The 12,003-nt window shown below is 58.4% G+C and overlaps 1 protein-coding gene across 1 annotated transcript; it reads left to right on the top strand.

Moving 5' to 3' along the window:
* Positions 1 to 2,728: 2,728 nt before the first annotated feature.
* LOC137456079 (CMP-N-acetylneuraminate-beta-galactosamide-alpha-2,3-sialyltransferase 2-like) lies at positions 2,729 to 7,891 on the top strand. Its single transcript, XM_068167379.1, has 7 exons — positions 2,729 to 2,793; positions 4,548 to 4,804; positions 5,574 to 5,764; positions 6,057 to 6,236; positions 6,608 to 6,653; positions 6,817 to 6,936; positions 7,157 to 7,891. The coding sequence occupies exons 2-7, from the start codon at positions 4,559 to 4,561 to the stop codon at positions 7,322 to 7,324; spliced, it is 951 nt and encodes a 316-aa protein (XP_068023480.1). The 5' UTR covers positions 2,729 to 2,793; positions 4,548 to 4,558; the 3' UTR covers positions 7,325 to 7,891.
* The last annotated feature ends 4,112 nt before the right edge of the window (positions 7,892 to 12,003 follow it).

Genomic DNA, 12,003 nt, shown 5'->3' with positions numbered 1-12,003 from the left:
ATACACAGCACTATTACAATCTTTCTATGCGTCAGCGCTTACTCTGCTAGACGCGGGTACTTTGAACTGAGTGCTAGTGGGTGGAAAGCACGTGGACGATATTCAATCCCCTTCAGACAACAGGGATCGGTCCTGGTCGGGGTCGGTCCGTGGGGTCGGCCCTCAGAAGTCGGCTCGCACGGCAGGGCGGGACGACGGTGGCCGGTAGGTGGGCTCGAACGACGGAAGCAGGCGAAGCTACGGGGGTCGGCCCAACCACGGCGGTTCTCGGGGCTGATGCAAACAGCCTCAGGGGGAGAATGCGGCTGCGTTAGGCGGCGGATTCTCTTTACCGAGCTTAAAGGAGCGACGGGACTCTCGTAGTGGTCCCGGGTTCAGTGCAGTATACGCACGAACAATGCTTTGGTTTGCCCTGAGGTTCACAGGGCTCAGAGCGGCACTCGGCGGCGTCTCTCCCGCTACGGCGGGGCTAGACATACGCGGACTCGGTTTGGATCAAGTCCCTTCTCCCCGGCAACTGGGCAGATCTTACCCTCGGGGGTCAGTCCAGTCCTCCGGTGGCACAATGGGCTCTCCCGGTCGGCACGGCTGGCTGCAGCAACGCTGAGCTCCTCAGGCTCAGTGAAGGTCCTCCCTCTGGGCTTCTTCACTATGCAGAGGCTTCCAGTATGCGTGCATGTGTAACAGAAGCTAACAACAATAAGCTCAATGGCAAAGGCTGCAGCTCGAGAGTTACTCTCTCGAGCAAGCACAGAGACAAAGTGAATGAGGGGGCAACGTGTTCACCAACTGGGGTGATACTTATAGATTCCTCGAGGCTGGGCTTGACCAATGGGCACTCTCATAAGCAACTGGCTTCAGCCTATAGAAAGCGTGAAGCTAGAATTATGCCATACTTGGTGTCAGCACGAGCGCTGCATGCGCTGGGTGCGTGCTGGCCTGGCTAATGCCTTGGCTCTGTCTCCCTCCTGGAGGGAGGGGGAACTTGCCCACATGCTGGGACAAGATTCGATATCTGGGCATAATGTGCCTTCACCACAGGCACCCTCAGCAGGTTTGCCAACATCACCAAGCTGTGTGGTGTGGTCAACACACTGGAGGGAAGGGATCCATCCAGAGGGACCTTGACTTGAGAGGTGGCCAATGGTGGTGGCCTCATGAAGTTCAACAAAGCCAAGTGCAAGGTCCTGCACCTGGGTCAGGGCAATCTCCTCACAAACACAGGCTGGGCAGAGAATGGATAGAGAGAGTCCTGAGGAGCACTGGGGCTGCTGCTTTCTGCCAGGATCTTTGGGGAAGATTCAATCACTTCCAAGTATGCTGAGAAGGAAGCATGCCAAAAAGAGCCCTGCTGCTCAGGGCTGCAGGCTCCCAGAGGCTGGGAAGGACACAGACATATCTCCCTTGCTCCACTCATGCATGGAGAATGTGGATACAAAGAAGCCTGTGCTGGCACCTCTGCAGGTATGGCCAAGCATCCCATGGCCCCACAGGGCAAAAGCCTTTGCCATGACCTCTCCAGCCTGTCTGTAGGAGTCCCTGGGGAGGGTGATGGGGAGGGAACAAAGCTTCCTGATGAAAACAGAGCTTTCTGTGAGCCAGCAGCAGCAGGCAGGCTCCAGGAGGCTGAGGAAGAGTGTGGCAGAGGGAGGTTTTGCTGCCTGCAGCCCCACACTGCTCCTCATGCTGTGCCTGCAGGGGCCAGAAGTTACAGCCATGAGCTCAAGGCCTTCCAAAGCACAAGTGGGAACTGAGGTTTCCTTGTAAACTTCTGAGTGGCTTTCCTCAGGGCTTTCAAGTCTCACTGTAGGCTGAAAAATCAGGGGCAGCTCTTTTCTCACTGTCAGACTGCAGTGTGGGCTCCTGCTGCAGGTGCAGGAAGAGAAGGCAGCCCTAGCACTCAGAGCTGCGGGCAGGAAGCTACTGGGTGTCCTCTAGAGTAGAAGCAGAGGCTCAGAATGCTTGCAGTGAGCAAGCAGCAGCAGCAGCATGAGATGTCTTGGGACAAAAGGAGAAGCAGCTCTGCAGGAGCAATTGTTGCACACCCCAGGGCTCTGCTCAGATCTGGACTTGGCAAAGCTGTGGGGAGAGATCACCTTTGGCTGGTGGAGTTTCTAACTGTGAGAAGGGGATGACTGATTCTGTTCCAGGAAGCCATAAGCCACAGCTCTACACATGTCCACTGGGTTCCTCACCAGCTTTGGTGGGCTCTTCAGAGGGCTGACCTCTCCCTGGGCATGGCTGCTCTCCACTGGCTGGGATTTTCCAGTTGCCAAGGCACATTTCATAGCTTTCCTCTGTCCTCTCTGAGCCAGAATGCCATCCAGGTGAGCTACAGAAACCCTCTGGGGAGGTGCTGTGTGCATGAGGCTGCTGAGACCTGCATGTTGCTGGTGTGAGTGTCAACAGAAGCTGAGCCATCCCAGGAGGACCTTTCAGGGCAGAAGGGCAGTTCCACTCCAGGCAGCTTCTCCTACCCTCAGGGGAACATTTCCATGATGAATTTTCTGCTTTAGCCCTGGGATCATGGCCAGGGCAACTGGTTCCAGTGGGACCAGTGGCCACTGTGGTGCTGGGCTGTGTGGTGGCACATGAGGGTGGAGGCCACCACCAGAGGAGGGGTGGCAGCACTGACCTCACTGTGCCACAAGGCTCTGCTCCCCCTCACATCACGCTGCAGCACTTCCTCTTCCCGTGGCAGTTCCTGCAGCTTTCAGCAAGCACTGGGGAGGCCACACAGCCCAGGAGGGTCACCTTTGCCTGGCTCTGCTCACCAGAACTTTCTCTGAGGAGGTGAGGGGCTCCAGGGACAACCTGCTGGGACCCACAGGCTGCTCCTGGCAGTGTCCCTTGGGGCCAGGTGGGGATGGGGACAGTCTGCAGCCAGATGCAGCAGCTGCATGGCTGCACATGTGGCTTGTGGCTGCTGGTACTGGGCTGGGGAACCCCAAGGTGAGGGTATCTGGGGTGTGGGGCCAAGGGGTTGTAGGGTGTGGGTGCAGTGGAGAGGTCATGTCCGTGGATCAGGAACAGGCAGAGGCCACCCAACCTTGCCTGTCCAGAGCCCTGCCCTCCCCAGTGACAGGGGGCTGCAAAGAGCTTCAGGAAGTAGTCACTGTGCTGCCTAAGTTCCCTGCTTCTGGGCTGAGAGATGCTGATGCTGGCCATGCAGGCACCACCCAACTCATCTTCCTCCATGGGCTGCATCTTAATATCCACCGAGGCTCCACGAGCACCGGGACCAGCCCAGGGGACTGCTGCCTCCTAGCCCGGCTGATAGCTGCTCTTTGCCTCCATCGTGGCAAATACTCGTGGCTGCTGAACCAGGGCAAGAGACTGCCAGAAGGCAGAGCGTTGGGAGGGAGCTTCAGGATCAACCCCCCAAGCCTGCAAGAGGTTTTGTGGCTGCATCCTGTTTGGGAGCACCCAGAGCTGTGCTTCCGCTGCGCTGCTGGTGCCTTGCTTGTGCTTCCCTTCCAGAGGACTGCAGAGCTGGGTGAGAGAGCAGCCTTGCAGGGGGGTGAAACCCACTGCTGCCAGCTGGGGGTGTCCAACCCTTCTGCTCCCTGCCCATCTCCTGTCTCTGCTCGTTGCTTGGACCCACAGGAGCAGCAGCTTTGCTGTCAGGTGCATGTCCTGCAGGACGGATCTGAGTGCAGCTGCAGCTGTGCTGCAGGAGCAGCAGGCAGTGGTTAATGTGAAGAAACAAAACCAGTACTGACCTGTGGCCCCACATCAGCACCCAGGGTACTGGGGAAAGCACAGGGTGCTCCTGTGAGGACAAGAAGGGGTTCCTCTCCTTTGGCATTCCCTGTACAGAAGGGACCACCCCTCTCACCTCAAACCTGCTGCAGTCACTTCTGACCTTGAGAGGGAGGTTTTCCCTGCACCCCAGCTCCTCACCCTTGCCTTGGGCTGGGGAGGGGGGCAGGTCTTGAGAGGCTGAGCACTTTGTGAGCTCCCTGAGAATGGGAAACCCCTTTGCCCTCTGACTTCAGATTTACTGGAGTGCTTCTGCCTGGCACACAGAAATGCCACCTAAATAGGGGGAGTGAAGAGAGAGAGGTTCTTGCATGCAGGCAGTAGCACCTCCTGCTATTCCCTGCTGGCCATGACACAGTTGGCAGCTGCAAACCCCTGGGCTGCTGTGGGGAGTGCCTCACTGGCTGCTCACTGCATGGGTAGCAAGGCTGAGGGGGCTCCTGTGCCCAGTAGCTGCTCCTCAGTACCGGTGGGCATGGACAGCAGGCAGCAGGGGAGCTTGGTTGATGTTGCTTGGTCGCTGCAGGTCGGTTTGCAAACCCCCAAAGTGTGGCAGGCAAAGCAGAGCTGCTGGCACAGGGAGTGCTGCCAGCCAGCCCTGCCTGAGCCTGTGCAGCTGCAGCAGTGCCAGGGCACAGCAATAATGCCAGTGAATGGTGTGGCAATGAAGCCTGTGCCAGGCTGTTTCAGCTCCCTGCAAGCTCGGTGAGCAGCCAAGGGGTGCAGGGGCTGGGAAGCATCCCTGTGGTGCCGTTGCTCCTGGTCCCTGTGACATCTCCCTGCAGAGGCATGAGCGATGCCGTGCCAGAGGCTGATGCAGATGGCGCTGGCGCTGTGCCTGGCGCTAGCCCTGTGGCAATGTTTCCGAGCTCCCCCGGACAGCCTCGGGCCCCTCCCTAGGGCTCCTTCCTTCCCCCGCGACCCCTGCGGCGCCAGGACCAACGGCTCGGCGTGGTTCAGCGCTCGCTACAAGGCGGCCGTGGGGCCTCTGCTGACCGGCACTGCCCCCCAGCTCTCCTCAGACGTGCTGCAGTGGTGGCTGGTGAGTGAGGACCGGGGTGGCAGCTCGCAGCTCTGCCCAGGCTTCCCTAATCTACTTGTGGTGGGGAAGGGCCGAGGTCAGGACAGGCAGAACCATAGCATCATTCAGGTTGGAAAAGAGCCTCAGGACCCCCAAGGCCAAGCACTGACCCTGCTCTGCAAGGCTCACCCCTGAACCATAGCCCCAAGCACCACATCCAAACCACATTCAAACGCCCTTCAAACATCGTGTGCCAGTCTCTGACCACTCCTGATGGGAAAGAACTTTCCCTAATGTCCCCTGCTGCAGCTTGAGGCCATTGCCTCTTGTCCTGTCACTAATTCCCTGTGAGCAGAGACCAGCAGCAGCCTCTCCACAGACTCCTTGCAGGCAGCTGGAGAGAGCCAGGAGGTCTCCCCTCAGCCTCTTCTCTTCACACTAACCATCCCCAGCTCCTTCAGTTGCTCTTCACCAGATTGCTTCTCCAGGCCCTTCCCAGCTTCCTTGCCCTGCTCTGCCCTAGCTCCAGCACCTCCACATCTCTCTTGGACTGAGGTGCCCAAACTGGGCACAGTACTCAAGGTGTGGCCTCGCCAGTGCCCAGCACAGGGGATGGGGGATCACTGCCCCCTTGCTGTCAGCCCCCAGGCTGTCCTGCACCTTTGTCCCAATAGCCCATCAGTTTTTTTGGTGCCTTTCCCTGGGTTCTGCTGGGAGGAGTGGGATTCTGTCCTCTTTGGCAGTACTGGTGGTGAGCTGATGCTACCTGTCACTATCTTTGCTCCCTCAGACCCTGCAGGGTTCCCCAAGTGGCATCCAGCTCCAGGACATAATTCAGCAGCTCTTCAGTGTCCTCCAGCCCCCAGGCAGTGGTGTGTGGGACCTGTCCTGCTGCAGGACTTGTGCAGTTGTGGGAAACTCAGGGCAGCTCAGAGGCTCTGGCCATGGGCTGCAGATTGATGCTCATGACTGTGTGCTGAGGTAGGTGACCTGAAGGGCCTTGGCCCCCTCTCTGTCTCCCTGTGGCCCTGGAATGCTCCAGCTCCTGGACACCACGGACATAAGCCCTGCTGTGGTGGGGTTAATAGCTGCTGGCCCTGCACCCTGCAGCCACCCCCAACCCCGGGGCACCCTCTGTGGGGCTCCGTGCCACTCACATCCCCTCTCTGCTGCTGGCTGGGTGACCTGGTGCCCCTGCCTGGTGAGGCTGGCAGCCTGCAGCTGGCACGGCATGAAGCTTCATTTCAGGATGTGCCTTCCCACTGTGCCCTAGGATGAACAGAGCACAGACTGCTGGCTTTGAGCTGGATGTTGGCATGAGAACCACTCACCGCTTCATGTACCCGGAGAGCGCAGTGGACGTCCCGCCTGGTGTCCACCTTGTTCTCGTCCCCTTCAAGCCACTGGACCTGCAGTGGGTGGCCAGTGCCTTTTCCACGGGACAGCTCACACAGTGAGTTGGCTATGCCAGCACCTCTGCTGCTGGAGACCCTAGGGAAGCTGTGGGGTGGTCCTGGGGGCCCTGATGGCTCGCTGTGGCCCTGGCACCACTGTCCCTGTGGGATGAGACCTTCCCAGTGAGGGTCTTGGCTGCCCTCTGCAGCACCGTCGGTGGGAGTGGGTGCTGACACATCCCCTCAGGGCTTGGGCAGTCCCTCAGCTTCCACAGGGGGCATGGTGGCTGTGCCCAGTGTGAGGCCACGGGCTGTGTGTGTCCCCTCCCAGAGCCAGAGCAGGGGCTTCCCTGCAGGCTGGCTGCTTCCAAAGGAGGGGCCCCAGCAGTGGGGGTGCCCCACGCTCACTGCTGTCCTCTGGCTCTTGCAGCACATACACCAGAGTGAAGCAGTTCATCAAAGCCGACAGGAACAAGGTAAGGGCTCAGCAGGCTCCAGCTCCTCAGGGGCTTTTCTGGGCTGGTTTTTCAGGGGGATGTGGGCACAGAGATGGCGAACAGGAGGGCAGGTGGCGGCGCTGGTGGCCGCGCTGGTGGCCGGGGGCCGGCTGTCCTGACGGCTCCTGCGCTCCCCGCTCAGGTGCTGATCCTGAGCCCAGCCTTCCTCAAGTACATCCACGACAGCTGGACGCAGCGCCGCGGGCGCTACCCCTCCACCGGCTTCACGGCGCTGCTCTTCGCCCTGCACACCTGCCAGCAGGTGAGCCTGGCCGCAGGGCTTGACACCGGCCGCAAGGCTTGGCTGTGGCCTCAGGGCTTGGCTGTGGCCGCAGGGCTTGGCACCGGCCGCTGCGGGCGCCGGGGCTGGGCGCAGGGCTTGGCTCTGGCCGCAGGGCTTGGCTGTGGCCGCAGGGCTTGGCACCGGCCGCTGCGGGCGCCGGGGCCGGGCGCAGGGCCAGCTCCTGTCGGGCTGTGCGCAGGTCTCTGTGTTCGGCTTCGGCGCGGACGGCGAAGGGAACTGGCACCACTACTGGGAGAGAAACCTCTGGGCTGGAGGCTTCCGCAGGACCAGGGTCCACGACGCCGACGCCGAGTTCAGAATCATCCAGAGGCTGGCAGCCGAGGGCAGGATTGCATTCTACAAGTGATGTGTTGCCAAGAAACTGAAGCCAGGCTGCTGGTGCGGGAAATGGCAGCCCCTTGGCTCCTTAGCTTGCTTCCCCCTGCCGTGTGCCTGGCCTCACAAAGCCTGCAGTCCCCGGGGGCTCAGGGCTGCTTGTGTTGATCCCATCAGCACAGGCGAGGCTCCTCCCGTGGCACCAGGTACATTGCATTGGGCTGGACATGGGGTGGGCATAGCTTTGCCCGTGCTGGCTGGGAGAGGATGGGGAGGTGGTAGGGCTGCAGGTGGCTGTGGTGCCTGGGAGCTGCTGTGTGCATGCTCCTGAGATGGCCACCAAGCCAGCGACGGCAGCCCCTGCTCAGACGTGGCTGGCTGCGTGATGCAGCTGCCAGCTGATGGCTCTTAGGGAGGTCTGCAGTTCTTTGGGGGCAGCCAGAGGAGCTTCTTCTCCTCCTGCCTTATTACAACTAAGGAAACATTTTCAGGATTGTATCCAAAAAAGAATAAGAAAAGGGGAAAGTCAGGCAGGCTGAAGCAGAAGATGAGAGGCCCCAGCACAGCTGAAATGATCTGATGAATAAACTTTGCACACACAGACAAATCAGTGCTTGCTGCTTGCCTCTGTGAGAGCTTACTGCTTTGACCAGACAGCTCCAGCTGTGTCTGCACCACCTTGCAGAACAACCCTGCAGCCCCTGCAGCTCCCCGGAGGAGGTTTGCTCCTCCAGAGCAGGGTTAGCAGGATCTCATTTCCCACCTTCAGTCACACACAGGAGCATCCTTGAGCCAGCCTACTCTTCCCATGGCTGCTTGCCACTTGTTTTCTTCATTTTATTGCGCCACCAGATCCCTTCCAGTCATCAGCTCCCATTTCATAGAAGCACAGAACTGCCAGGGCTGGAAGGGGCCTCAAGGCTCAGCCAGTTCCAACCCCCTGCCATGGGCAGGGACACCTCACACCACAGCAGGTTGCTCACAGCCACCTCCAGCCTGCCTGCAAACACCTCCAGGCAGGAGGCTTCCACCACCTCCCTGGGCAGCCTGTGCCAGGCTCTCACCACCCTCCTGGGCAACAACTTCTTCCTCACATCCAAGCTCAATCTCCCCACTTCTACTTTTGCTCCATCCCCCCCAGTCCTATCACTCCCTGACACCCTCCAAAGTCCCTCCCCAGCTCTCTTGCAGCCCCCTGCAGATCCTGGAAGGCCACCAGAAGGTCTCCTCAGAGCCTTCTCCTCTCCAGCCTGCACAACCCCAACTCTCTCCACCCTCTGCTGATCCTTGTTGTCTTTCTCTGGACACCTTCCAGCACCTCCAGACCTTTCATAGCAGAACCTGTAGTACTTATTACCCTGATTCATTTTCTACCTCTGCAGACAGAACCTCCCTTTTTCTTCTCCATTCTGTCAGCTCTCCCACACAGAACACAGGTCCTGCACCTGCACCTTCACCTTCCCTCTCTTTCCTTCAGGTGCTAAGCAGTGCTGTTTCATGACCTCAAATGCTTTTCTGAGGGTTACAAGTAATTGGCTTTCTTACCAGCTGCTAATTAACTGTGGGTTAACCTCTTGCTGCACCACTTCCATTCATCTTCCCCTCAGGATGACTCCTCCAGACTTAGTTAGAAAGCTGTGTGCTCTGCTGAGTGAGTGAAGCTGCTCAAGTCACACTTTCTGGCCCTGATGAAACAGAGACACTTTGTCCCTGTGCTCACATTCTAGTAGCACTGCATGATCACAGCATGGGAGGGGTTGGAAGGGACCTCTGGAGATCATGCAAACCAACCCCCCCTGCCAGAGCAGAGTATCACAGTATCACCAAGGTTGGAAGAGACCTTGAGGATCATCGAGTCCAACCTGTCAGCACAGACCTCATGACTAGACCATGGCACCAAGTGCCACATCCAATCCCCTCTTGAACACCTCCAGGGATGGGGACTCCACCACCTCCCTGGGCAGCACATCCCAATGACCAATGACTCTCGGTGAAGAACTTTCTCCTCACCTCCAGCCTAAACCTCCCCAGGCACAGCTTGAGACTGTGTCCTCTTGTTCCGGTGCTGGTTGCTAGAGAGGAGAGACCAACCCCTTTCCAGCTACAACCACCTTTCAGGTAGTTGTAGAGGGCAATGAGGTCTCCCCTGAGCCTCCTCCTCTCCAGGCTAAACAACCCCAGCTCCTTCAGCCTCTCCTCACAGGGCTGTGCTCAAGGCTTCTCCCCAGCCTTGTTGCCCTTCTCTGGACACCTTCAAGTCTCTCAATGTCCTTCTTAAACTGAGGAGCCCAGAACTGGACACAGGACTCAAGGTGTGGCCTAACCAAAACAGAGTCCAGGGCACAATGACCTCCCTGCTCCTGGTGGCCACACTGTTCCTAATGCAGGCCAGAGCAGGGTCACCCAGGGCAGGTCACATAGGAACACAGCCAGGTGGGGCTTGAAAGTCTCCAGAGAAGAAGACTCCACAACCTCTCTGGGCAGCCTGCTCCAAGGCTCCAGCACCCTCACAGTAAAGAAGTTTCTCCTCATGTTGAGGTGGAACCTTCTGTTTTCCAGCTTACACTCTTTGTTCCATGTCCTGTCACAGGACACCACCAAACAGAGCCTGGCACCTTCATCCTGACACACCCCCTCCCCCTCAGCTATTTACAGACATTGATCAGATTCCCTCTCAGCCTTCTCCTGAGAAAAAGCAGCCCCAGGGTCTCAGCCTTTCCTCATAGCAGAGATGTTCAAGTCTCCCAATCATCCTTGTAGCCTCTGTTGAACTCTCTCCAGCAGGTCTCAGTCTCTCTTGAACTGGGCAGCCCAAATCTGGACACAATATTGCAGGGGTGGTCTCACCAGGGCAGGGCAGAGGGGGAGAAGACCTTCCATAGACCACTGGGGCACATTGCTGTCCCATGGAGAACTTACTGTCCACCAGCACTCCAAGGCCTTTCTCCGCAGAGCTGCTTTGCAGCAGGTCAGCCCCTGAGCTGTACTGGCGCAGGAGGTTGCTCCTTCCCAGGTCCCTGTGGTGAAGGCACAGCATGCCCAGATATCGAATCTTGTCCCAGCATGTGGACAAGTTCCGTCTCCTTCAGGAAGAAGACAAAAGCCAAGGCATTAGCCAGGCCAGCAGGCACCCAGCGCATGCAGCGCTCGTGCTGACACCAAGTATGGCATAATCCTAGCTTCAGGCTTTCTATAGGCTGAAGCCAGTTGTTTATGAGAGTGCCCATTGGTCAAATCCAGCCTCGAGGAATCTGTAAGTATCACCCCAGTGGGTAAACAAGTTGCCCCCTCATTCACTTTGTCTCTGTGCTTGCTCAAGAGAGCAACTCCCGAGCAACAGCCTTTGCCATTGAGCTTATTGTTGTTAGCTTCTATCACACCTGCACCATCCTGAAAGCCTCTGCATCGTGAGAAGCAATAGTGAGGATCATCTCCAGAGGGAGGACCTTCATTGTGCTCGAGGAGCCCAGCGTCGCTACACCCAGTTGTACCGGCCGGCAGAGCCCGCCGTGCCACCAGAGGACTGGACCGACCCCCGAGGGGAAGATCTGCCCAGCTGCTGGGGAGAAGGGACTTGATCGATACTGAGTCCACATATGCCTAGCCCCGCCGTAGCGGGAGAGGAGCCGCCACGAGTGCTGCTCTGAGCCCTGTGAACCTCAGGGAAGACTAAAGCACTGCTCGTGCCTATACTGCACTGAACCCGGGACCACTCCGAGCATCCTGCTGTTCCTTTAAGCTCAGTGAATGAGAACCCGCCGCCTAACGCAGCTGCATTCTCTCCCCGAGGCTGTTTGTATCAGCCCCCAGAATCACCATGGCTGGGCCGACCCCATAGCTTTGCCTGCTGCCGTGTCGTCCGAGCCGCCTACCAGCAACCGTTGCCCCGCTCTGCCGTGCGAGCCGACTTTGAGGGCCGACCCCACGGGCCCACCCTGACCAGGACCGATCCCCGTTGTCTGGAGGGAATCAACCGAGCCCTGAAGGGAACCTGCTTCCGCGCTAAGCCCAGGTTCCACTATTCCCTCTCCACTGCTGCGGAGAGAGGAGACAGTAACCCAACGCCGTCGTCCAACTCGCCTAGGAACCAGTCCAGCAGCAGCAGCCTGCCGGACCCCCACCTTGCCACAAACAACAGCTACAGAGTACCTTCCATGTACTTTCCACCCACTAGCACTCAGCTCAAAGTATCCGCGTCCAGCAGAGTAATCGCTGATGCATAGAAAGATTATAACACTGCTGTGTATAGCCAGAAGCCGCCCGCGGCCTGCCGAGTCTCCACCTAGTGGCCAAGCGGCGGAACTGCACCCTTCTGATATAGAAATGGTCTGTAGATAGTTCAATTACAGTATCACAGTGTAACTTAGGTTGGAAAGGACCTCGAGGATCATCGAGTCCAACCTATCAACACAGACCCCATGACTAGACCATGGCACCAAGTGCCACGTCCAATCCCCTCTTGAACACCTCCAGGGACGGTGGCTCCACCACCTCCCTGGGCAGCACATTCCAATGACGAACGACTCGCTCGGTGAAGAACTTTCTCCTCACCTCGAGTCTAAACCTCCCCTGGCGCAGCTTGAGACTGTGTCCCCTTGTTCTGGTGCTGGTTGCCTGGGAGAAGAGACCAACCCCTTCCTGGCTACAACCGCCTTTCAGGTAGTTGTAGAGGGCAATGAGGTCTCCCCTGAGCCTCCTCTTCTCCAGGCT

The sequence above is a fragment of the Melanerpes formicivorus genome, unplaced genomic scaffold (assembly GCF_026170545.1).
Source record: "Melanerpes formicivorus ecotype bairdi unplaced genomic scaffold, bMelFor1.0.p_v2 SCAF_116, whole genome shotgun sequence".
In the NCBI taxonomy this organism is placed as follows: Eukaryota; Metazoa; Chordata; class Aves; order Piciformes; family Picidae; genus Melanerpes; species Melanerpes formicivorus.
Note: the sequence above shows the minus strand (reverse complement) of the source record. Positions and strands in the feature narration are given on the sequence as shown.